Source organism: Lissotriton helveticus, chromosome 6, assembly GCF_964261635.1.
Source record: "Lissotriton helveticus chromosome 6, aLisHel1.1, whole genome shotgun sequence".
NCBI classification, from domain to species: Eukaryota; Metazoa; Chordata; class Amphibia; order Caudata; family Salamandridae; genus Lissotriton; species Lissotriton helveticus.
The window spans coordinates 440,024,015-440,051,968 of record NC_136067.1 but is presented as its reverse complement, the minus strand read 5'-3'; the positions used below and the strand labels follow the sequence as shown (position 1 = coordinate 440,051,968).

At 41.6% G+C, this 27,954-nt stretch overlaps 1 protein-coding gene across 1 annotated transcript in view; it reads left to right on the top strand.

Annotated features, from left to right (window-relative positions):
• The first annotated feature begins 10,365 nt into the window (after window positions 1-10,365).
• SNTG2 (syntrophin gamma 2) overlaps window positions 10,366-27,954 on the top strand; it is a 1,262,328-nt gene continuing 1,244,739 nt past the window's right edge. The window contains exons 1-2 of the mRNA XM_078647499.1: window positions 10,366-10,440; window positions 11,277-11,414. Coding sequence (XP_078503625.1) covers window positions 10,366-10,440; window positions 11,277-11,414 — 213 coding nt within the window. The remainder of the gene's footprint in view (window positions 10,441-11,276; window positions 11,415-27,954) is intronic.

Here is a 27,954-nt window from a genome sequence, read left to right as displayed (position 1 = left end):
CGAGGTCACGTAACCGTGAATCCGACTCGCGTGCCCGTACCGGACTCACCCGCATGCCGGCTTGCTGACTCAGAGCCGCTTGGAGCCACATAGTAAACGGTGAGAAGTAGGAGGGTGAGGAGGGCGGTGGCAGCGTTAAGTCCCAGGCATCCCGGACCTGCCTGCGAGTAAGCAAGCAACGTGGGCAGCAGCATTAGCATCGGTGGATTCTCAGCCGCCATCCATTACCACCGTTCATCATTATCATTTTTATCATCACTGCCTCCCCTCATATCCCTGGGAATTAGGTGGGCCAAGGGGGAGAGGTCGGCTAAGCACAGGGCGGGTGCCCAGGACCATAGTACGAGCGCGGCCTCCGATAGAGGCAGCTGCCAAGTAAGAGCCCGGAGGGCAGCACAGGCCAAATCGACTAGGTCCGTTTGGCTGGAGGCACCTCCCGAGCGCTCCGCTCGTCGGTGATATCTGTGATATTTGCCCCGCTGGGGTTTCATGTTTCGCCACCCCAACCAAATATCAAGTACGGCAAAAAGTGTTTATAAATATAACAACGGCTGAGGCAAAAAACAAAACAAAAAGAAGAGTGCAAATTAAATATATACAAATAGATACACACAACTACACAACCACTACAAAAAATAACAGAATGAGATCTGGAAAAAAGCGACAAACTGCTCTAAGTAAAAATCTGAAAAAAAACAATCCAAGATCCGGGCGACCTCCCAAAGACGCCTCTAACTCTAACAGATGGTGAGCCCGTGGCACAGGGAGAAATGGAGGGGCAGGACACAAGAAGTTTGGTTCCAATACCCGAGAATCCCGGCCCAGTGATAGGAAAACAACAGCAGCAAAAAATAAACAAATTATTTTTCTTAAAAGACCCGGTCTCAGCGATTTTTGCACCTACAAAGGAGGAGGAATATCTACCGAGCCCAATTCAGCCGGACATGATAAAATTGTTACTCCCCCCAGGGACATGTAACAAAGATAAAATGCAAACGGACCCCCCTTTTAACGGGAGCCTTAACAAACCGCACGGCTTTAAGGGTCTGACAGAAAAAAACATCATCTCAAAAAAAATGGTGCAAGCCCAAGTTCACAAAACAACCGAGACCTTCAAGAACACAGTTTTCAAAACGAACTTGGTCATCAAAACACCAAGCCCAACAAGCACACAAGACGTAAATGGTATGCACAGACCTGCATCATATCTTATGACATCACAGGGTCAGGAGTCGCTCGAAAAAATCTTCGCCAACACAAGGTCCCAAAACACCAGTAACAATGTCCACACTACTTTTAACAAACTAATTCAATGGATAGAACCTGGTAGCACGCCAATCCAGAGACATGAAGGGGAGGGAAAAAAGGTAGATCCCCTACTACCATCAAACATCTTAAAATCGATAGGAACAACTAACACAAAAACAAGGAGAGCACTACAACTTGAGCAACCTATAACGGAACAGTCTATTACAAAAGAGCACAGGAAAGAGCCAGTGGCATCAACTGCGTGAAATTTAGAGGTCCGCAGCAGCAGTCACAGAATTCTGATTGATGACACTAGCAGCAGTGGTAGCTATGTAAACGAGGACCCCCACTTGGAACCTATCACAATTTCATCTGCAAGTAGGATTGAACAGTCAGACGCACACCCAGGGAATGGAGGTAGTCTACAATCCAACACAAACTGGGGGAAGGCCTTAATTAGCACATTGGACCAGGCAATAAGAGCATTAAACTTCCAATCTGATAAAATGGAGGTTCAAATAGACTTAATAAACATCATCGCAGAGCAAATATCAAACATAAGCTCTAAGACAGACACAATAATCACCCTATTGGTTAAAAAGGAAAACGTGGATAAAAAAAACAATAAACACCGACCACTCAAGCTTCGGAAGCAGACTTCAAATCGAAAACAATGTAAAACAAAATAGCTGCAACTGTGGGAGCATAATTGAAAAACTGGCGTCCCTCCCAGATATCCTAAACGACATTCTGGGAGTTGTGAAAGCTTCATATGATCAAAAGGGAAATCGGGAACACAACGAGAGCACCTTGAACAAAGAAGTTCCAAAAGCTCCAAACGGTTGATTAAAACCGAACTCAGCCTAGAAAGGGGTTCAGAACGACACAAACATAGAGCTCGAAGAAGGGGCAACGGAAAGCCAAGAGGAACAAATAAATGATGGCTCCCCAATCCCTCCATCTGAACGCCAGGACAATCTAATAAAACGGCAAAGGATGAAAGCCAGGAAGGCACGGCCCAAACAACAAAAAAAACACAACGCAGCCCCTGAACACCTCTTTCCAGTTTTTATAAAGAACGTAAGTCAAGGCCCCGAATCAAATAAAGACACGTTGAAATCTCTCAACACCAGACAGGTCCAACGGTTTTCTGAAAGGGTGAGTTTCTCGTTTGAGAAGTCAATAACGGTGGAATCCCCACACAAATCAGAATCAATATCTTCCGAAAGGCAAAGGCAGACTAAACAACTAACAATAGGCCCACACAAATCCAATTGGACAATAAAGCAAACAGTACAGACAAGAAATTCTGCGGATACGCACTCAAACGAACGTGCAAACGAACCGGCTTCACAAGATGCAACCGGTAACTTAGAGGCTAGTTTGACCTCACCACAAATAAAAGAAAGAGAGAACGTACGAAAAACAACTAACGGGCTTTTGGGCTACAAAATAAGATCCCAAAACAGGAAACAAAAAAAACGCACTTCTAGGAATAGATGAGAGGGCACTAAAGATCACCACAAACGGAATAGGCAGAAGCGTGCCCAAAAAGAGAGGCTCCCAAGAATACGATCAACTAACGGAATACATAGAACCAAGATTCGTGAAGAAATTAGAAAAGAACACGGTGCCAACCGAAGATCAAGCAAAAGACACAAATACTACCAATGGGTCCATAAGACTAAAAGACCCCAAAACGAACCAAGAAGAAAATCAAACGCCAGAACTGTACGAGATCGAACCAGTTGTGACCTTTATCCCGGAATACGAATCAAAGGGGAGACAGGATATCCTTAACAGAGGAAACATTCTATAATTAGTTAAAGAAATTCCTGAACTGAACGGAATAGTCTCTCAAGACATGGAAGCAGTAGAGTTTCAGCAAAATAAAGCCAGACCAGATATCGAAAATTCAGTTACCACCTGGAAATCAAAAGAGCTAGCAGGTAAAATCTACTCTCACAGAGCAATATTCGAGAGTTGGGGAATCACTTTGCAGCAACAAAAACAACCGAGATACCCCTCCCCCTCTACATCAACTCAGATCACTACAAGGATGCAGAGCCGCAAAGGCCTAATGTAAAATCGTGCCTACATGCAGCCCGAGCAACATATCCGGGCAAAAGAATACAAACAAAAACCGTCCAAAACAGTCAGTCGGTCATATACCGGCTTCATAGTAGCAATCAAGACTGGTCATGGATTCCGTCAGCACTAAGCGAAAGGAGTTCCTAGAAAAGACACAAACACCATGATTAAAGAACAAACAAAAGGCCTGCACTTGGAAGAAATAAACCTGGAAACAATTAAATTATGCTCTTGGAACGTGCATGGGTTCAGTAGCATGGAGCAGGACCATGAAACACAACTATTTTTTGAAGAGCAAGACATAATACTCTTACAAGAGACGTGGAACTTGTCTCATCTAGGAATCCCAGGCTTCACGGACCATCACATACTCGCAGAGAGGCAATCAAAATACGGGCACCCACGAGGAGGCCTATCAACTTTTATTTCACAAAAATGTAATTGGGACCAAGAGGAACTGGACGTTGGGATAAACTGGGCCCAAGCTACAAAAATTACAATAAAGCCTCAGTATCAACTGCTACTGCTAAACATTTACATACACCCAGAACGAAAAGCAAAAAAGGAAAAACTGGGAACACTACTCAAACTTATTAAAACCCTACAAAAAACCAATAAACTAAGTTCAATGATAATTTCGGGAGATTTTAATTGTAACCTACTCAGCCCCGACAAGGGTAGACCAATCAGGAAAAAAAGTCCAGCACAAGGGTCCTACCAAGAACAACGGGACAACATAAACTCAATGAGCCTAACAATTCTAAACAGCAGGAAAAATGGTCACCCTCGGCCGTGCCCCACTTACACGAGCGGCAAGGTTAAATCGACCATAGACTTCACAATCGTCAGTGCGAGCATGTCAAAATCTATAGTGGAATACTCAATAGTGCCGCGTTTGGAAAGTGATCATTTCCCACAAATTATACGGACGATTGTCACAGTTGCAAGAGCAGAAACAATATGTTCATTACAACACCCAGAAAAATTTAACCTTCGGAAAATAAAATGGAGGGGAGGCAAAACAAAAAAAATCATGATTACAGCTAGTAACTTTATGACAAAAATAGGGAGCCTCGATAACTGAGATCATGTAAAGAACTGGGAAAATGTATTGGAGGAACTAAAGGAAAAACACTCAGTCCAGTCGAAGCTGACTGGAGATGGAATAGGTAAGCCAGCACCATGGTTTAACGCGGAATTAAAACTAGAAAAGAGAAAATTAGCCAGGGTACAAAGATCGGCTGCCAATGGACACAACTTAAACAACACAGACATTAGAAGAATGAGAAAAAAATATCGGAATAAAATATGGACAGCGAAGGTACAATACAAAGAACGGATATGGGAAAAACTACTGACTACAAGTTAAAAAGCATCCTCTAGAGAGTTTTGGGCCATCATTAACAAATTAAACTCAGGAGCAACACTGAAACAGGACCCTCAGATCAGTGACAAGGCCTGGGGGAACCACGTGAAGAACCTCTACCTAAAAAAGGAACCGCCTAGAAATAAAAACAAACAATGTTTACCCAATGACATCGAAGAAGACAGTTTTAAATGTACACTCGTCAGTCCAAAATTATACGATAACGTAAACCCAGAAACAAACGCCATTCATCAAGAAGTTTTGACCACCCGTGCCCAAATAAAAACGCTGATTCAAAAACTAAACCCAGAGGGGGCACCAGGTCCAAATGGTCTTCCAACAGCAGTTTATAAATCAAACGAAGAATTTTGGGCTGAACACTTATCAGTGTTATTTAATCACACTTTTACAAAGGGTAACCTTCCAGCTACATGGAAAGGAAATATAATCCATCCAATTCATAAGAAAGGGGACCGAAAAAAATCCAGGGAATTACCGTCTGATCTCCTTAATAGATGTCGAAGCCAAGCTGTACGCTTCGTGCCTATTGGAAGAGCTGCAGGACTGGGAAAAATCAACCAACATAATACCTAGGTTCCAAAGCGGTTTCAGATCAGGGATGGGGACATCCACAAACCTAACCACCCTTGGCCTGCTAACGGAAAACACCAAAAAAAAGAAGCAACAAATATATGGATGTTTCATGGACATAAAATCAGCCTTCGACCATGTAAGTAGGTCAAGGCTTTGGAGCAAGTTAAGAAAGTGGGGGGTGCCAGATAATTTAACAAACGCAATATCCAGCCTGTACAGCGAAACATGGGCAAAGGTTAAACAAGGGAACGGGACCAGCCTTTCAAAAAAAATTGAGACACAGGATGGTTTAAAACAAGGCTGTGTCCTTGCCCCCAGTCTTTTTAACCTATACTTAGAAGATATCGGACGTAATTTAGAAGCAACGGAAAGCCACGCCCCAAAACTCAGCAACGTTCCTGTACCAATCATGCAGTACGCCGACGACATAGTTCTACTAAGCAAAACCCCAATATGTTTGCAACGCTTGGTAAACATGTTATCGGCCTACCTAGCACAAGAACACCTGGAACTGAATAAAGACAAAACAAAAGTGCTCCGGTTTGTGGAGGGGAAGAAACTTATTTTCAGATGGTCAATCAACAACTCAGTCCTCGAAGAGCAGGCCTCATATAAATATCTGGGGATGACCATTGAGCAGGGCAACACAAAAAAAGGCACATTCTGGTACTAAGAGGGAAGGCGCAATCATTAATTTACGCATACAGGCAACTGCAAAAAACAGTGGGTGGCCCAAATTACACGCATTTACTTAAAGTAATGGCCGCTAAAACTATCCCCACTTTATCATACGGGTTGACTGCATGGCTAGGAGGGGAATCAACAATTTTAAACAATTTACAAAATAAAATATACAAGGAAGACTTCAATCTGCCACACTCAGCCGCGCCAGCCCAAGTTCGCTTAGAATTTGGCTTGCAGAACCAAGAAATTCGGTCAATTTCCACATTCGTAAAATTGTGTCACAAGCTCCGCCCTGCCCCAAGTGAGTCAATGGGCAACATCTGCTGGAAGGAAATAAACTATCAGGAAGTCCAGCTAAACACAACTCAATGGGGAAAATATCTTCTGTAAAGTAGTAAACGGACTAGCAAAAAAGGCTTCCTTGCTAAATGATAAAACAACCCTAACTAAACGACGACTTGCTTGGACAGTAGTTAACTCCTACATCAACTAAAAAAAACGCAAGGATACCTAGCTTTGCACTACAGCCAACATCTAAAAAAAGCTTTTATAGCGTATCGAATGGGCATGCATCTATCAAAAGATTTAAGGCCCTCTTGAAAACAACAAACCGAAAGTCCCAACTGCTCGAAACACGGCAAGCTGTGCATCAAACTGACGCTTTACTGTGCAAATACCAGAATTTATATATGCGACTTAAATTTTTGTGTTAAAAAGTATGAACCTGCATTTGTAAGTTGATTTACTTCCAGGTACAATAACACTGTATGATGTACGAATGTGTACAACATTCTCCTCACTTCCTAGGCTTGTGGGTGCTTCATTGTGAGGTCTCCTTCTGAGGTGGGAGTACTGCCACAAACGTGAATGGAACGTAATGTCTTGCCCTAAAAACGGTTATAGATTTTCTCCTGCTTAGATCATGAGTAGATGTATTTCAGAGTATGAAAAAATACAAACACCCACAACATTGTTGTGTGTATGAGGTAAGGGAATTTTTCACAGAAAAATAAAATATAGCTTCGTGGAAAAACCAAAGAATATTAGAATGTGCGAATGCATATTAACTTTACATTTTCTTATTCATGGGTGTTCTGCCGTTACAGCTTCTAATGCATAAATGTCTATGAGTGGGCGTAGTCCTGGAAAGCGACCAGTGTTGCAGCTCCCTAATCGAAGTTCTAGAAATCATTGACAATTCCATGCCAGCCATACAATTACTCTATACATTGCGTTCTTGTGAATTCTGCCAGTTGATACTAGATATGTGGTTTGGAAATCCATCCTCACCTGTTCCCATGAGTGCCACCCAGGGATGATAGCAGGGTAAGGCTAAATATGGTACTCTATCATGCACAAGGTGGTAACCCGCTTCTGATTGAGATAGTGCGGTAAAGGAGCTTCCAAAAGAGGCCGTTAGAGTCTTCTGTAAAAAGGAAGGCAAGGCCACATCAATTTCATAATGATATTTCAAGGTGTGTGATTTTAATGGGTGTAGTACTTAAGAAAATGCCTTGTTTTCCTTGATCACTCCCATTTTATTTAAACTGATGCTGTTAGTTTTTGGGTTCTGTGCACTGCAACTCTGAAATCCAGGCCCCTGTGAATGCGCTCCAACCCCTAAAAACCTGTTGAATTGGTAAAAAATCCTAATTAGTATATTTAACTTACCTATAAGTCCTTAGTATATGGGACCCAGTCCCTGTAAGTTAAATGTCACTAGTGGACTGCAACATCTATTGTGACACCACTAAAGTGACAATGCAAAGCATGTCTCCAGGGCATGCCACTGCAGTCTGACTGTGTAGTGTTAAAACTGCAAATTCGACCTGAGAAAATAAACCTTTTTGCCAGGCCTGCTTTTTCTTTCCTGCTACTAATAAGTCACAACTAAGGTACTCCCTAAATGTTCATGGAGGGTGCACGATAATTAAAAAGTAGGACATGTATATTTACATTTAACATGTCCTGGCAGTGAAAAATATCCAAACATATTTTTCAGTGTGGCATGGTTTGCTCTTATATAGAAAAAGTGTGCCACATGGTCATGTCAACAGGCAGGTCGCTCCCCTCGCCGCCACACAGCCCCCTGTGTGACCTGTGATCCGCTGCCACTGCCGCCCGTGTTAGCCCACCTGCATCACCGCTGAGTACTATTCTGTTATTATTTTTGCATTTGTGTCCTTCTGTACACCTGTGCCCGTAATTCTTACCCTTGTGCCCCCTTTCTTTTTTGTTCCCTCGCCTTCCGTGTCCCCTGCCGTTTTCCCGCCGATGCGTCCCTGCAGCCCTACCCCCTTGTCTCCCATTGGCCGCCCCGCTCCCACCTCCCAGCTGCCCCTCCCTCCCTCTGCCCCTCATATGGATGCTGCGCAGCGGTAGAGAGAGCGACCTTTGACCCTGTCACCAGGCAGGTCGCTCCCCTCACCGCCACGCAGCCCCCTGTGTGACCTGTGATCCGCTGCCAATGCCACCCGTGTTAGCCCGCCTGCATCACTGCTGAGTACTATTCTGTTATTGTTTTTGCATCTGTGTCCATTTTGCCTTCTGTACACCTGTGCCTGTTTTTCTTTCCCTTGTGACCCCTTTCTTTTTTGTTCCCTCGCCTTCCGTGTCCCCCGCCGTTTTCCCGCCGCTGCGTCCCTGCGGCCCCCCCTTGTCTCCCATTGGGCGCCCCGCTCCCACCTCTCAGCTGCTCCTCCCTCCCTTTGCAAAAGTCATCGAGAAGACCGTCAATAAACAGCTGACTGCATTCCTCGATGCAAACAACTCGCTCGACCCATCCCAGTCCGGATTTCGAGCCAACCACAGCACCGAGACCGCCCTCATCGCAGCCACCGACAACATCAGGACCCTGATGGACAACGGGGAGACAACTGCCCTCATCTTCCTAGACCTCTCAGCCACCTTTGATACCGTCTGCCACCGCACCCTAATAACCCGCCTCTACAACACAGGCATCCAAGGAAAAGCCCTGGACTGGATCACCTCGTTCCTCTCCAACAGAACCCAGAGAGTCCACCTCCCGCCGTTCCGCAGCCACCAAGATCATCTGCAGCGTACTCCAAGGCTCCTCGCTCAGCCCAACCCTCTTCAATATCTACATGAGCCCCCTCACCGCCATTGCACGCAAACACAACCTCAACATCATCTCCTACGCCGATGACACCCAGCTGATACTCTCCCTCACCAAAGACCCAGCCACCGCCAAAACCAACCTCCAGGAAGGAATGAAGCTCAGTCGGCTGAAACTGAACTCAGACAAGACAGAGGTCCTCATCCTCGGACAAACCCCATCTGCCTGGGACAACTCCTGGTGGCCCACAGCGCTGGGCACCGCACCGACACCCACGGACCACGCAAGCAACCTGGGATTCATCCTGGACTACTCCCTCACGATGACCAAACAAGTCGACGCCATCTCATCCTCATGCTTCAACACCCTGTGCCTGCTCCGAAATATCTTCCGGTGGATCCCCACCGAAACAAGAATGACGGTCAACCAGGCCCTCGTCACCAGCTGACTGCACTACGGGAACGCCCTGTACGCAGGAACCACAGCCAAACTTCAGAAACGTCTTCAGCATATACAGAACGCCTCCGCACAACTCATCCTCGACATCCCTCGTCACAGCCACATATCTGCCCACCTGAGAGACCTGCACTGGCTCCACGTAAGCAAAAAAAAAAAAAAAAAGGATCACGTTCAGGCTCCTCACCCATGCACACAAAGCACTCCACGACATTGGCCCTGAATACCTCAACAACCGCCTCTCATTCTACACTCCTACCCGCCAGCTCTGCTCCGCCAGCCTCGCCCTCGCCACCGTCCCACGGATTCGCAGAACCACCACGGGAGGAAGATCATTCTCCCACCTGCCCGCCAAGACATGGAACTCCCTCCCCGCACACCTACGACTGACCCAGGACCATCTCACCTTCAGGAAACACCTCAAGACCTGGCTATTCGAGCAGTAGGGCCCCCCCTTCAGCGCCTTGAGACCCTCGCGGGTGAGTAGCGCGCTTTATAAATGTATTGATTGATTGATTGATTGACATTATAACACCTTATAATTTGTAACTTCAGTTTAGAAATAGCTAGAACAATGATTCAAGGATTCAAATTAATAGTAATTTAAAATCACATCTAAAGGTCAAGTCATATTTTGAATTAATGTTTTGGAAATGCCACTTTTAGAAAGTTATCCTTGGAACAAGTGGTCACATGGAACTTATTTCTAAAGAAAAATAATAGTTGCACAGGTCTGGCTGTGTAGAATCAATCTTTTATGTGAATTTAGTTAAGGTCATCGTCATTGATATTTAATAAATAGTTGAAAAAAAGAAGCAATTGAAAAACAGCCAGTATTTTGTGACCAGCTATGTTTCAGCTGAACCGAGCTTTATTAACAAGATATAAATATATTTTCAACAGTTTCATCAAGGAAAAACGAACAGTTAGTGAGTGATAAAAAGTTTCTCTCAACAAGAGAGCAAGAGGAATGTATAGATCCCAGGTGTGAAGAGAACTAAAGAATCTTTGCAGGAGAAAAATGTGAATTCTGAGCACTAATTGCATTCCCGATTTGGTGCAACTACCTTTAGGGCAATAATTTCTGTTTGCTCCAGTCCTAACGTATTAAGCAGAAAAATGCAAATTGGACTGAAGTAATTTGCTAGATGTTTTCAGATCCACGTTAAAGAACACATTCAATTATGTTTCTAAACTTTTCATCATGTCAGGTATTTATTTAGCATTAAAAGCGTAGTTATTTGTGTTTAGTCTTTGAATAACAAGTGAAGCATAGAAAAGAGGACCACCATTACCTATTTATACATAAACATCTTCCTTTCTTTTATTGTATTCCTTCTCTCCCCCTCCTCTCTTCTCCCATGTATAACTTTTTCTTCTTTATAGTACAATGTATATGTAATATCACTAGACTGTAATGGGTCTATTATAATGTATTGTACTTTTATGAATTTTTTCTACCTTTAATTTCTTAATAAAGAATTACGACACATAAACATTTCTGAAGCTAGTTCCTATTTTTGAGTATGCATTTTGGTTAGTATATTAACGGGTTTTTAACGGGTTTTACGCAGTTACGCAGTTAAACATTTCTGATAAAATCCATTACAAATACAGCACAGCTCCTACAGCAGATTCATTGGGTTGTGCTTGAGAGTGTGCCTTTTTAAATGGTGGATATCTGTGTTTACACTGTTTACTGCACTATTTGGTCATTGTGTAATAAACTGTCATAATAGTGTTTTCATTTTTTTGTCACAGACCAAAACTGGAGTTGCCTTATTGTACGAAGAAGGATCAGAAGCTGCTTATGACGTTCGAGTAAAGCTCACAAAGGACATATTGACCATACAAAAGCAAGATATCATTTGTGTTAGTGGGAATGATAACAGTGCAAATGTAAGTGCTTAATATCAAGTTTCCCTGTTTGTATTGTGTATGCAAGAACAATTCATGTAACAGAACATTTTGTAAACCATTAGACATCCTGTCAACTTTTCTATCTTTCCAATTTGAGAAAATGTACCAATTACAAATATATTCATTTTGGGCCATATTACACAACATTAGCATAGCGAGATTGGGCCGCATTCTGCTTCCCACAATATGGAGAAACCCCTACTCTGATTCATGATTCGGACCTGCTGGCAGTGGGAGGTCGGTTTATCAAGGGCAGTGGCAACAACGCGCACATGTTCAGCCCCTAAAAGAGTACATGGCATTAACCCACTGACGTGCTATAAATTCACTCAAATGATCCGGCCCCAGACCCACATCACCCATTAAATCATTATTAATAAAATGGCGTCAAAGGGCTGCCTATGTCAGTGCTTACATTTCAACCCCCAAAACTGATTTGCAATCCACTACTCATGCGTTTAATCAGCATCGGAGTATGTTTATGTTTATGTTTATTGCATTTATAGAGCGCAGCTGTTACCAAAAGAGGTGTCCAGGCGCTAGGATAAAGGAACTTCTGATCAATACTGGGAAGAGAGACCATCTTTATAGTTGGCACCTAATTTATGAAGAGCCATGTTTTTAAAGCTTTCCTAAAAGCCAACAGATTATTTTGGTGTCTTATTTGGGTGGGTAGTGAGTTCCAGGCAATAGCTGCATTTGCGATGAAGCTTCTACCGCCCCAATTGGTCTTCTTTATCCGATGAGTGACCACCAGTTTGGCCTCGGATGAATGGAGAGTCCTTTTGGGTATGTACCAGTTGAAGTGCTGCTTCAGATATTTCGGTCCTGTGCCTTGCAATGCTTTAAAAACAAGGCATAGGGCCTTGAATTTGGTCCGCTTCCTCATGGGCAGCCAGTGAAGGTCTTTGATTACTCCACTGATTGATGCACGCTTGGGTGTTCCTGAGATGAGTCTAGCGGCTGCATTCTGCAGAATCTGCAGCTTGTTTATTAGGCCTTCCTGTAGCTTGAGGTAGAGGCTGTTGCAGTAATCCAATTTGGACAGCACTAATGCAGTGACGACTGTTTGCTGTGCTTCTTTGGGGATTAGAGGCATGATTTTTTTACAGGCTCTAAGCGTAAACGCAGTAGATGATGCAATTGAGTTTACTTGGTCCTTGAAGCTAAGAGTGTCGTCTAGCCAGATACCCAGGTTCTTTACTTTCCTAGTAGGGAGCGGCAGTTGTTCCAATGCGCTTGGCCAGCACCTAGGAGACCAGAAGGACGGGTTATTCCCGAATAGTATCACCTCGGTCTTACTGGAGTTTAACTTCAAACAATTATTAGCCATCCAATTTCCTGTTGCATACATGCAATCATGGAATTTGGTGGCTGTATCCTGCAGTTTTTCTGGTTGAATGGCGTCAACGATTTGAGTGTCGTCGGCGTAAGAAGTTAAACTAAAACTATAAGATTCAATAAGTGGCGCTAGGGAAGAGACATATACATTGAATAGCGTTGGGCACATTGTATGTATGGGGTTTGCACATTTAGACAAGGAGCAATTGTGTCTGGTGCCTGCATTGTGCCTTCTCTTGAGGAACCCCTGCTCTGTGTCATTAAGAATATGGAGGTACACCAAGCAAGTTTCAATGAACCGCCTGCCACATAGTGTAATTAATCTACCTGTAAACGAGGGATGTGCTGGAACCTATATCTGCCACTCCCTTGGTTGGTCACTAACACAACATTTGCACATATGCAAAATATCTGTGTGCAAGGCAATTGTGCTCACCAGTTTCCTATTATGCATGTCCAGACTGTCTTCTTGAATTTTCTTTTCCTCAAATCAGATCATTTTTTAAACCCACCCACAGATCAGGAAAAGAATGTGGTACATCTGGCCCAATATTTCAATTGCTGTAGAAGGATTACTGTGTATACCAGCAACATGTGAGAGTCAGAGGGGCAGATTTACAAGCCCCTTGCACCATTTTTGCGTCATTTTTAACATGGGAAAAATTACGCAAAAGTGGCTTGTAAATCTGCCCCAGAGTATTTAGGGCCTCATTTATGAGAAGTGACGCATTGCTGCGTGAAAGCAGTGATGCGTCACTTCTCAGTGCGCCCTACTTGCGTCATGATTGATGCGTCATATTTATAATATGACGCATCATGTCGCAAGGAGTTACAGATACGTCAGTATTTCTGACGTATCTGTATGGCGCAAAAGTGACGCATTGCTGGAGGGTGTCTCAAAAGTGACGCAACTCCAGCAATGTGTCCTTTCACATGGGGCAGGCCCCATGTGAAAGGGCCTGCGTCAGTCTTACGCCTGCTGTGAGGCAGGCGTAAGATATTGACGCATTTGCGTCCTAGAAGTGACGCAGTTAAATCTCATAGATTTCACTGCGTCATTTCTACAACCCTTTCTTGCGTCAATACGCCTCCCTTGCATACATTATACCTGGCCGCAGGTATAATGTGGCACAAGGGTTTACAAAGTGACGCATCTACCTAGATGCGTCACTTTGCAAATATGGCGCAACAAGGCGCATTTTTTACGCCACTGGTGCGTCACAAAAAGTGACGCACCGGCGGCGTAAAAGTGACGCACAGCCTCATAAATGAGGCCCTTAATGTTTCAGTGAATCTAGGCTCAAATAAATTTCCAAACAGGTAAATTTTCTAAGTAACTCAGCAATGGCAGCATCCAATCTTCATTGCAACGCTTTATTACAATTTCTTATTGGGATGCAGAACCTCATGAAAGAAAAGTTCACATTTTTAGGTAACCATAAGTGAATTTATATATTCCATTTTTACATTCTAAGAACATACAGTTAGTTGCAAGCATAAAGATACTTAAAGGTGTATGGCCTCATAAGGCATTAATGGAGTTCAGACGATACTAACAAAGTACATAGGTACGTAATGACTTGTTCATTAATGTCACTCTGATATTATGTGGAGCAAGTATTTTATTCCACTAATCCCTTACTTTAATAACTCTGGGTATGTACATCCCAAATCCAGCCAACTTAAAAGCTGTGACAGGTTTCTGTTATTAGTGATAAAGTATGCTTATGGCACATCTGCATTTTTGTGGTGTCTTGAAATAAAAAGGAAATGAAAAGTCATGCACTTCCTGCATGAGAATAATATCCGAATTAGCTTGTCTTATGTTGAACTGTGATGTGATGTTATGTTACATTAGAAACTCTGGAAGAGGTCTTTAGCATAATTTAGCGTACTTGAACTGTAAGATTTACTCTTTCATCATTTAGTTAATTGTTTTGATAAAAGCAACATGACTGCAGGCAGAGGTCTGCTTGCTGGTCAGTTATTTGAGCTGTCGCTATTTTTATACTGATACTCTTTATTATATATGTTCTAATTTAGCGCACATCTGCCAAACTTCTGTTTGCGGCGAATACACCATATAACATAGACACCAATAGAAAACAAGCATTTGCAACGCCATAAATCTCGCAGTTGAGAGAGTTTGAGCTATTGGCATTGTAAATGACAGTGCTTTTTATTAGTGTGTTTGGAAAACCTGCAATCGCTGTGTAAACATGTATTTGTACTTATAGTGGTTACTTATGAGAAGCAAGGCTGGCAGTAACTGCATCTCTTTTACTCCCTGCCTTGCTTCTCGTAAGCATGGACTATAAGTACAAAGTGGGTGTTTACACACCGCTTGCAAGTTTTGTAAACACATTAATAAAACGCATTGTCATTTACAATGCCAATAGCTCAAACTCTCACAAATCCAAGACCTATTGCATTGCAAATGATTGGTATAGTAAGAGTTTAATAATGCTACTCTATGCATTATGGATGTAATGTGTTTAAAGTGAAGTACTTTCCCTACTCTTTTTTATATACAATAGGAATAGTGAAATGAACCTCTTTGCAATACAACCCTTTCCCTACTGTTGCACTGCTTGGAATGGGAATACTAAATTTCAAAGCTATCTGGTGCGTCATCATACACCAGCATCAATCTGCACAACCATTCAACTTGAGTTTCAAAGATAAAAAAACAAGAATCCAATGTTCATTCAGTAATTTTTAATCAGAGGCAACGTGATTCCGAACTGCAAGGAAAAAGCTCATCCAGGCTTTTATCCCAAAGCATGACAGAATCCACAGAACATCCTGGGTAACCATGCTGTTATAAAATTTGATGCATTTCGGGCTTAAAGCCCTTCTTCAGGGGTAACTGTAATGTGAAAAGGGCCCATTTGGATCATTGAGAATCTCATGCATCATAAACCTAAGTGAACCAACACTACAACAACCATCATGCACTATATCCATGGTGCAAGGGTGCTTGTTTTGTAGGCATTATTGTGTTTATGCAGGAAAGTACACCATCCTGCACAAAAACAATCCTGAGAGACATTTTCTTCTTCCTGTGCAGCACACATGGAAAGGGGAAGAAAGGGGGGAGAATTAGAGATATATCTCCTTGTTACACCTCACCTAGGGAGGCGTAGCATTTTGACGCATTCCTTTGTCTACCACTAATGGTAAATCTTTGAAAGGACAAAATCGAAAGGTGGATGTGTGGGAACACCTACGCTCCACCATGGAATGCCTGCCTGGGGCAGATTAAAGCAAGGCAGCGATTTGCGATGCCTTGCAATACGCTAGGTTTATCATGCCATGCAGGCCTATGCAAGTTGGCATTGAGTGTCTTGATAAATCTCACTTAGATTTTGTAACTTCGTTGTGCACCCTTGAATTGTGCAAAGGTAATGCAAAATCATGATACATATGAGCCTTAATATTTTTAGGCCTAGATGTATGACTTTTTTTAGCATTTGCAAACAGTAAATCATCCTGTTTGCAACCGCTAAATAGGTCTGTGCAATGTAAAAACTCTATTTTGCGAGTCAGTAAACTATTATATTGACACAATATTTTTGTCAACGATATTTTTTTACCACAATATTGTGTCACTCATCTGGTCCATTTAAGCTCCTGTTCCGGTGAATCCAGTCCCTACCCTTCCATTATTTGCCTGCATACCATTTTGCGCAGGCTACGCTATTTCCTCCTGTGCACTGGTTGGTCGTCTGATCTGTTACATTACCTTGGGGGCTACCCTCTGTTCAGGGCATTTAACCTCTCCTTAGGTCGGTATGGCTTTCTTGGGTTGCACAATAAATGCTATCGCTTATTAATAAGGGTTGACCAATGCCATACTTGTGTGGATTCCACAGGCATATACTATGCCTGCTTGACTAATGTCCCCTGCTTAGGTTTAGTCACTGCCACACTGGACAGACAACTCAGAAATGTGTTATATCCAAATATGTGAAGGCAAAACTATGAGCTGCCTAGTGACATATATGGTTAAACTCCTCAGGACATATTCTATGATTGCTCGTACAATTGTTGTTCTTCTCTCCACTTCTAGATTAACCAATTGAAGCATATATTATGTTGGGTCATATGAAATGCTTTTCTACGGATTAGTCTCTACACCTCTGGTGTGCCATTCTAAAAGCTTGCGCCATGAATAGTTGAATAGGGCCCATCCTATGGGCTATGCTCCTACCAATGTGGGGCATATTCCAGAGCTCTCGACTCTCAACTTGAGCTCCCATCCTACCCCTAACACCAATATCGACCCACTATTGGGATCTGTTAGCAAGGTGGAAATCTCTCAGGCGGAGCAAGATCAAGTCAGCAAGAATGGAGCGCTGGGGATTCTCAAAGGGAGGCGAGGAACTATCCCTAAGCATAATAGAACATGCTCAGATCCTACTGGGATAACCAAAGTAAAACTTCCTTGAGAGACTCCCATGCTTCAACCCACTAGCACCCCTGATAGTTAAGACAGATCAGAACCCCTCAAACTAATAGTGATCTCATAAACCTCAGCTCGCAATCTTGTAAAACTTACAAAGCCATGCTCGCCGCCATTAAAGATATGAAAAACCTGCTGTGCTTGTCTGAAAAATGGCTTGCAAAAAAGGAGGTTTTTCAATCTTCACCACCCTGAAACGCATGGTAAACATAGCTCCACCCCAATGGCGTTTTCAAATAGAATTTACCGTCTTCGCACACAACTCAACTATCTGACTGATTGTGAGATATTATCCATTGTGTCCACATATGAACCCATGCCTACCATTCAAATTAAGTTAGGAGAAAACAATAATATTTAAACTATTGTAACGAACGCCTGTAGAAATTCTCAGGCTAACACTAGAAGGATCAATGCCAACAATCTTAGGAAAGTAGCATTAATGCCCGAAGAATCTCTGCCACCCTTGAGCAATGAGCAGAAACATTTTCGCTGCTCTCTACTCAACTGTTGATCAGCAAATAAACACACGGCAGATGTAGCCGACCTCATTGTCAACCATAAAATTGACATATTCATTCTAACGGTAATATGGCTTTCTGACTTTTCATCGCCCTGCCTAGACCTACTTGTCCCCCCGAACTACCACATTTTGAGGCAGGACAGAAACATCAGAAAGGGTGGAGGCATCGCTTGTATACATAAATCTGGCATTTCCATCACAAAAATACAAGCTGAACCTTTAGAGTCTTGTGAATATCTCGGCATGTCCCTAAGATCAGCAGATAACCAGAACTGTAAACTCCATGCACTATACCACCCCCCGGGTACTAAGACCAAATTCATCGACCAGTTGATAGAAATCATTGCTACTAACTCTAATCTGCAGACGACCGATATATTCTTAAGAGACTTCAACATGCTTCGGGAGGATCATCATGATGACAATCAAATCACCCCATTGAAATCCTTCCTGGATAGCCAATCCTTAGTCCAAGGATGTCATCTCCCCACCCACAACAAAAGATCCATACTTGATTGGATCTTAGCTAAAGAGAAATCAATTGAGAACATTCTAATCACACCCTGCGACTGGTCGGACCACCTCATAATTACCTTTGAAATTCCCCTCAGAAAATCTATGTCATCTACACAAGCTATTAAACCCAAAAAGTGGACATGGGACACTAGAGGAATTAATATGGGAAACTTAGCTGCACGCTGCAATATTGATCTGCAGCCACCCAAGAGCATGGTTGACATCAATGACCTCACGTTGCATTACAGCGAAACAATGTCCAGCATTATTGAGGACATAGCCCCGCTAAAACCGAAAAGGTTCTCGGTCAAAGACAAAAACCCATGGTTCAATGGTGCCCTAAATGAAGAAAGAAGGTCTCTGAGAAAAGCGGAACGTAAATGGCGACAACACCCCTCCTCACCCCATCTAAGCTTACTGAGACAATACAGGAAAGCGTATAATAAAAGCATTATTAAATCAAAAAAAGAATTCTACAGGAAAGAACTGGATAACGCAGTAAATAGACCTAGGAAACTCTTCGATCTACCCAAAGATCAATCAAACAAGACGGCCAAATGGCTCCAGTCATTTCCAAAACTAACTTAAGCAGCGAAGGCTTCTCGGTCTTCCTTACAGACAAAGCCAACTCATTGGAGAGGGAACTCAAAAAAGCTGCGGATGTCTTAGAAATGGAGAAGGGCCTGGGAGATAAGGTTGATAGAGCGCGCCGGTCACCCGACTATAGTTTTACCAATACTCACCTGGGCCCATAATTCAATTCACCATATTTACTCAATCGGGTAACCTACACTCTACTACCAGTCTATTTTGTTCCACTAATTCCTATACCATTGACTTACCAATCCTTGTCATTGGTACCTATGACCACAATGGATCAGGGAGTTTAGAATAATAGGCAAACAGTCAAAATACCATAACATTTACAGTCATATATTAACAAAAGACTCGAGAAAGGTTTAAAATCTTTATCTACTCATCATCAAAAGTCATAAGCCATATGTTAAAAGTAATCAGACTATCAATAACCAACATCAGAAACAGTGTACAGCTATGCAAAAGAAATATTATGCCAACCATTTAGCAAGATTGTATTTTAAAAGGTAGGAAAACAAGGAACATGCTATTTAAGAACTACCTCAAACCAATCATCAAATGGTAGGGGGAAAACGGAACAATAATATGCAATCACAAGCTTAATTTAGCATATGACTATAGGGAAGGTAGGAAAATAGACCACACTATTAATCAAAAGACCAAACTTTTAGTATTTCTAAAGGTAGGGTTGGAAAGGGATCAAGAAACATATACTATGCAATCATAATCTATAGGAGGGTAAGAGAGTGGTACATGCTAATTAAACAAATAACGGTTTGTTCATTAAAGGGAAAGGGTAAGAAAAAGGAACACACATATATATATACATATATATATATATATATATATATATATATATATATATATATATATATATAATCAAGCTTTTATCGATCTAGGGAGGGTAAAGGAAAGGACTCAAATTATAATGACGATTATCCACACAGATTTATATTTACCTAGAATGGTGTGAGACCAACCCTGGCCACGGCTCATTGAAAAGGACAGAAGAACCCTAAAGAATGCAGTTGCCAGTAGGCCAGCAGGTGCAGTATGGAAATCAGGACGGGGTAGACCAGATTTTGATCAGGACAGGACCACCAAAGGTTAAGACCAGCACCCGCAGTTCTGTTGCAACGCCTGCGCTACTCACTCTCTGCAAGGAATCAGCCAAAACCCCTACTGGGTTACAGCATGTACCAGCAAAGTGCTTCGCCAGCACTTCACCTTCCCAGAACTCCAATTGAGTCAGCGAGTCTGTCTGACAGAGTGCTCTGCAGCCCTCTGTTCTAAATCACCTATTGAGTGCGCTGGGTCAGTGATAGGTCAGCTATTCGGACAAGTCGGACAATTTCTCTAGCTAAACCTAGGCTAGTTATACTATTTTCCAGGTCATTGTACCACCCCCAATGTTGCAAGTGTAAGGATCCCTAATTTCGATTGGACAAAGGAAGAGGAGAGGTCATCACACCACCTACATTTTAGACTTTTGCCGTCTCCTATTCAAATTTATGTCCACACCCATCAAATTCAGGTTCACATGACATCTTCTTTTCTCCTAACAATGGATGTTCTATTTACAAATACAATGTATTTCTCTGGAGTTCATTGGGTCAGTTTTCCAGGAGCATCTTCTTACTCAGTCAGCTCCTTGGCTAAAGTCCAAAGGTCACTGCTCTGGAGACTTGCGAATCTCGCGCAGTCGCAGTTTCAACAAATATGGAGTACAGCGTTATGAAGTAGGCCAGTTTTCAAAGTGCAACATGAAATGGAAAAGAAACAGTTTTAGAACACAGAATAAATGAATACACTGTATACCATGAATTTCTACACTATAACCATTACTTTATAATAAACTATAGCATTAGGATTAGTCAGAACTAACAGCTTAGCAAAAGCAGCAGTGCAAGCTTCTTGCATGTGAGAACATAGAGCAGCCATATTAGCTCTAGTGCGCAGAAGCAACAGATTCCCTCCAAAGCTGCGAATACGTGATGTCACGTGGGTATGACAGACGCATCCGCAGTAGAAATTCCCGCGTAGCAGCAGCCATTTTATTTGCAAGCTTATTAGGATTAGAAAACACATAAGCAAGCGTCACTCGGATACCCAGTAATGAAGAAAAAGGGACAAATTAGTAAGACAAACATATTGGTTAATTCGTTAACGTTATTTGAGGTTCTTGAATACAAGCAAGTCGCTTTTCGTGCGAATCCTTGCTCCATCAAGGTGCTGGATGAATTAGAATTAACTGAACCCAAAAACAATGCCAGTTGGTCAGATTTTACACAGGTCAGAGAATTAGACATTTCAAAGATCATGGCGACCTCGAAACCCAACAATCATTACAACGATCCCCTACCGGCGAAATGCTGTTCCTCCATAAATCACCTGCTAATCACGTCTTGGAGTAAGGTCATTAATGCCTCTTTGTCACAAGGTCAAATACCAGCCTGCTTAAAAACAGGGCAAGTCATCCCGCTCCTAAAAAAATGACTGAGAACCCCTTAGATCCGAACAATTTTAGACTGGTAACCAATAGTCCCATGTTGGCCAAAATTCTGGTAAAATGTGTCCAACAACAACTGAGCCTACACATCTCTGATTTCAAGCTTCTAAACGACTGCCAATCCGGTTTCCGCCCAAACCACAGTATGGAAACCGCGATAGTAGATGACGCTTAACTGGCTCTTGACCAGAACAAAACATGCCTCCTACTCTTGCTGGACCTGTCGTCAGCTTTCGACACGGTGAACCATGCCTATATACTCGATCGGCTGAAAAACAGGATGGGATTTGGGGTACAGTACTAACCTGGTTCAGCTCCTTTCTGGAGAATAGATCGCAAAAAGTAATTGTTAACCAAACCCTTTCAAGCACAACCAACAATACTATAGGAGTTCCGCAAGTTCAACGCTATCGCCGGCATTCTTCAATCTTTACGTAGAACCTCTTACGGAAATAGTTCAAAAAGCTAACATTGCTTTCCATATGTATACTGATGACACTCAGCTGTACATTAAGGTCGCGTCAACTGATGATATAAAAACAATGAAACTAGCTCTAACAAGAACACTTCTAAGGCTAACCAAGAACCATCTAAAGCTAAATCCTCAGAAAACTGAATTCCTTCTGATTACTCCTCAAAAAAGCAAAACAATGATTGCAGAATGGTCCAAACTCATCACTGCACTAAAGTGCACTCTGAAGATTGTTGAGTCAACTAAATCACTGGGTATCATTCTGGACAAAGATATGAACATGTCAGCACATATTAACACAATGGCAAAAAACGTCAGGTTCCACTTAAGCTACTTACGAAAACTAAAACCTTTTATAAATAAAGCAGACCTCAAAACAGCAGTTCAGGCACTGGTCATTTCAAGGATTGAATATGGTTGCACAACCTTAGCCGGGCTCCCTAAGATCTCAACAGCCTCATTGAAAGCATGACTTAATGCAGCCACAAGACTTATAGCGGGATCCCAAAAATTCAACCATATCTCCCCTCACTTGAAAACTCTCAACTGGCTTCCTTTCGAAGCACAAAACCAGTTCAAGCTGGCATGCATCACCCATAAAGCAATACACATCAAATCTCCAGTCCACCTTGCCCAGAAACTCATGCTTTCGGGAGGGACACGTTCCTCCAGGAGCAAAGCTGATCTACTACTGAAACCGGCGCGTTTCCGTAAGAAAATAACTTATGACCGAGCATTCTTGGGGGCTGCACCGAGAATTTGTAACGCCCCCGACATGAGAAGCATTCCACCCATCGCATCATTCAAAAAGGAAGCAAAATTGTTTTATATGAGGAAATTTCTCCCCTAATTCCCTACAGCTGTACTTTATTTCTTTCTTTCTGCTTTGCTGGTCGAATGTTCACACAAGCAGCTCACTGTACAATTTTGGACTTGTATATTCGTTTTATCTCATTGTGTTTTATAGTTCCAAAGGCCTTATGGCAATCTATCTGTGAACACTATATTTGTTGTTATACATTATGGAATTGCCATTAATGTCTAGTAATAGGTAAAGTCTTGGTGTGTTTAAATTCTCCTGTAAAGCACTCTGATACCCTGTGCAGGGTCATATTCGCACTATAGAAAACACTAAATACATAAATATACGTCAATTGATACAAGCCTTCAAATTCAATGGCAGCTCCTTTTACCTGTGTGCACCTCAATAGGCCTCATACTCAATGTTGTTAAGAGTGTATCACACAGACCATGGAATCAGCATGGATAACTATTTATTTTCTCAATTGTCAATCCATAGAGAGACACCCATAGGGAGACATAGCCAGACAACTGTGTCATAGCAGTATGGGCTGCATTTATCATACATGCATGACACCTAAACGCCACCTACAAAGACACAATGCATTCACACACTTTCCTTCCCACAAATACACTAGCATCTAGTAGCCATCCTACCCTCACTCTTTTTCACTTCACATTCTTGCATAGACAGAGCGTAAAAACATGTTAGGCGCACAGTTTTAGTCCTCACAAATATTATCATCTACTACTTATATATGTCACTCGACTGACAAACACATTCCCATCTATCACACTTCAACTAAGTATCATGCTACACACCCACAAATACACTTTAGTGGCTCCTCAGGGGTATGAAGCACTATAAAACTGAATCTACAATACAGGTCTTCCACATTCGCATCTGCAACTTGTATGCCTGGTGCATTATATGGGCAGGTGCTCTCTGGTACTGAGTACATGCACTTCATTAATTTGAACTCCTGCAATAAATGTAATATTAAAGTACCGGCACTTTTCAGGAGCAAACAGGTAATCTAACGAGTTAGTGATTCCACTTCTAAATTTCCATCTAAATCACTGCCTATCTCAGTATGCAGATCTCACTGTAAGTGAAATCTAATTGTCATAGAAAGAATTCCCAGAGTGAAAATTAATAGCTAATATTGCGGATTGGTAAAATTCATCAGGCGTATTTTCTTATTATTTAACCCCATCGTTGCTGCCGACGTTCAGCGGATGTCGCGTGCACTACCTCGGTAGTGCTGCGCACGTCCGTTGAACGACGCAGCCCCGCGCGCGCAATAGAACGTTCCACACTAGCACGGAACGTTCAACGCAGGCAAGGGGTTAAAGAACAGTCTGACTCCTAAACGCTAAAGTTATTCAATTTTCTTGTTGACTTTTTTCCAGTTGTTCCTGCACTTCACTTTTGTTACGTGATATCTGCTCAATACGTCTTTCCTTTACACTGAATGGTATGCAAGATAACACCAAGCCGTCCCTTTGTCTCACAGTTTACCAAGGCTTCAGATAGCTCTAAAAAGTATCCTGCCAACATAAATAGACCAGTGAACAGTGAAACTTTGCAGAATTCAATCACTACCTGTCAATCTATTTTTTAAAGTCCTGGAAGAAAGTCCTGGAGTGAGGGAAAAAATGATAAATTGCATACCAATATCTTGCCATAAATAGGCTGTATTTTCAATATATTTCAGTGTCTAGCCGTAATGTAAAACATTGTACAACATGACTTCCAAAACCTATGTGTTTATCACTACATCACGTTCTGTTTTCCTGCTCCCCCGCACTTGACCTAGGTATTTATTTATAGCCATTTCATTAAATTGTGATTACTCTGCACAACTGCTTAACAGTAGCCATGTAGTGAGACAAGCACCCTTGCACCATGGTGGATGGATGTCTGTGTCATGCGGAGATTATTTTTGTGCAGGAAGGGACACCTTTCTGCACAAAAACAATCAGTAAAGGCATGTTTCTCCTTCAATATATGCTGTACATTGCAGCATATATTGAAAGAGAATAAATAAGGAGACATGAAAACAATTCTCCTTGTTGTGCTTTGCTTCACTAATTGGAGGATGGTGTAGCATTCACAAACATGACCAGATTTATGATTTTTGATAAAACTGGACTTATGTCTTGTTCTATAACTGTTGTGTGCAAACAAGCACAGCAAAACCTTTAGAACGCCTTTTCAACACAAAGTGGTGTGTATGATGAGATTATATTTATATGGAAAACATAAGTTATACAGAATGCCTTTTCCTCACCTTGTAAATATGAAAGAGAGTTAATTGCTAGGCCAATTCCTATTATAGGAGTACATTTCTGTACTGCTAACAGAGAACAAGATAAATGTATAAGTACTTTTGTTTTAGGAAACTTAAGCACATATTTATATATGACTGCAGAGAAGAGATGGGGCCTACTGTGACATGGCACACACAGTTGGTGAGATACTTTAAGTTAAATAGTTTTATTTCTTATAATTCTAAAATTACCAGGACCTACAAGACTACCACATGACTCTATTGTGTACTATACCATGTATCTTGCAAACAGGGGCTCTGAAGCTGTCTCCTATTTGATACCTATTTGAAATGGAATTCTCTATCACAAATCTAGTCCATCCATCTTCCTTTTTTCAACTGTGTGGAAACACAGTCCATTGTGCATTTTAAGACTTATTTTACCTTACCACAGCAGTAATACATCTAAAAAAACGCTACACATTTTATTCAGTTGTTTTTTTATAATGCAAAATATAGAAAATTCCATATTTTAAAATTAGAATCTGTAAAAGAAAAGAAAAAATAGTTATAACATGTAATAATACATTTTTAACAGCACTGCATAATTTTAACATTTTACAAAGTAATTTCTTTGCCTTTTTTACTGTTCTCAGAATATATTGAATTTCACTAGAAACAGTGATTTCAGTCGTACTCATCACATAACAGCGGGCAAAAAAAGCCCAATCAATTAGATTTAAAAAAAAAAAACAACAATCCATCCCCAGTTAAATACTGGATAATACAAATCACACATATATAAAATGGTTACTGCTAAGAAAATGTCATAACTTAAATTTATAAACACTGTAAATGTTGTCGGTTAAAAATATACACCGAGACAATGTGCAAGAAAAAGTCCATAATTCAAACATATACCTTTCCTTCAGGCCAAATAGTATTTTTGAACTCCTTTTTATGTAAATTGTCCAATGGTAATCCTATTAAATCATAATAATAATTTCCTCAGAGGCTGAATTATCTTCCTAAAACCTTGGCTTTAAAAATATTAGGTAGGAATTTGGTAATTCAAAATGCAAACGTTGTTTGAAAACCAACTGAGCATCATTACAAAGTGTCAGGCCTTTGTCACATTTTAGGCAGTGTAATGTCCAGATGTTGTGGAAGGACCATCATGGAAAATTATTGCTGCTGCTACAAAATTCCTTCCTGATATTGATAGTTGACTTGCTAGAAAATGTTTTATTAAAGTTTCTAATTTTCTTCCATCAGTTGTACAACGTTGCATCATTAAAATTATATATTGTCCATATCTTTGTATAAATAATGTTGACAACAATTCTGAATTGCATTGGCTGCACTCCATGTTCTGATTTGCTGCTTTAACTAGTTTATTGAAAGACACTAACTTACAGTCTGGCAATGTCAAATATATAAATCTTTCAGTGTCTATGTTAGTGCTAAATGTATACATGCAATTTTCACAATGATGTTCCCATTTATAACAAAGGCCAAAAAGTAACCCGGGGCGTAGTTCGCGAAGTAGCGCTACGCGAAGCTACGCGAAGTACACTTCGCACTACGCGAACTTCAGGTAGCACTACGCGAGCTGCGTAGTAGCATGTTCGCACTGTGCAGGATGCATTTTCAATGATTGCACAGTGCCGGATGCTTGTTCGCACTGTGCAATCATTGAAAACTGCATCTTGCACAGTGCGAGCTGTAGTTTTCTGCCGCTCGAGTAGATTTTTACTCGAGTGGCAGCTTTCTCAACGCGTACTGGTAATTTCTCATTGTGAGCGGTCGCAAGTATGCATGACCACTCGCAATGAGAAACCTGACCTCCCCACGTTGAGAGTCTCGCTGGGATGTCATTTTGCTTGCTAGCGGTCGCGAACATAATGTTGAGGACCGCGAACAAGCAAAAAATGACCGCTGCGCTGCCCAACGCGTGTTCGCACTGTGCTACGTGCAGCTCACGTAGTGCGAAGTTGCGCAAACTTCGCAAACTACGCGAGCGTAGCGTAGTGCTTCGCCCAGGGTTACCAAAAAGGTTTTCAATTTGTATATCGTCATTTTCCAGTATGGTTAGCATATACATTTGAAATTCCTGAGCATCTTGTAGGATATTTTGCATGAATTGTGTAGAACCAGAACATACATCCAAAAGATTACAAATATCACAAACATTTTGTATTTTACTTTTATCAGTTCTCAATTTTTCATAAACGCAATACAATGAACAAAATCTTTCTTCCCAATTCTCTATAATTTGCCGTTGCAAACCTTCAAGAAAAAAACAACATTGACTACATTAGCATAGCAGTTGACATCTGAACTATTTTCAAACTGATAACCAGCAATCTCTTCAACAGTGTTCTTTTTCTTTTTGCTTGCAATCACATCATTATCTTGTTTTTTTCCCTTCTATATACCTTCACTGTAGATATTCTTGTACCTTCTTTTTTGACCAACCACACGCTTTTCAAGTACAGGATATTGACCTGAATTGGGAGCATATGTTTTTCTTAACCTATTATACTCTTTGACACAGTTTGCATCTGCAGTAACCTTTGTGTCATCAAAATCAATCAAAAACAAACCAGATAATGTTCTGACTTGTGACAAAGCAACATATGCCATACCCTCTTTAAACACAGTGGGCCCGATTCACAGAATGAACTTAAGACTAAATCCTAAACTTACTACTATTTTAGTATTCACACAATGCACTTACTACTTTTGGCATTCACAGAATGCACTTACTACTTTCGGGATTCACAGAATGAACTTACTACTTTCGGGATTCACAGAATGAACTTACTACTTTCGGTATTCACAGAATGAACTTAAGACTACTAACTTTACGTCCGCCGTCAGGCCGTATTTTCCGCCACCGGGACGGAATTTATGGCACTCCTGCGGAATTTTCGAATACGCCCCGCAATTTACGGAATAGTGCCGTAATTTACGATTACGGGCCGGAAAGTCCGATTCCGGGCCGGTATATACCGATTTT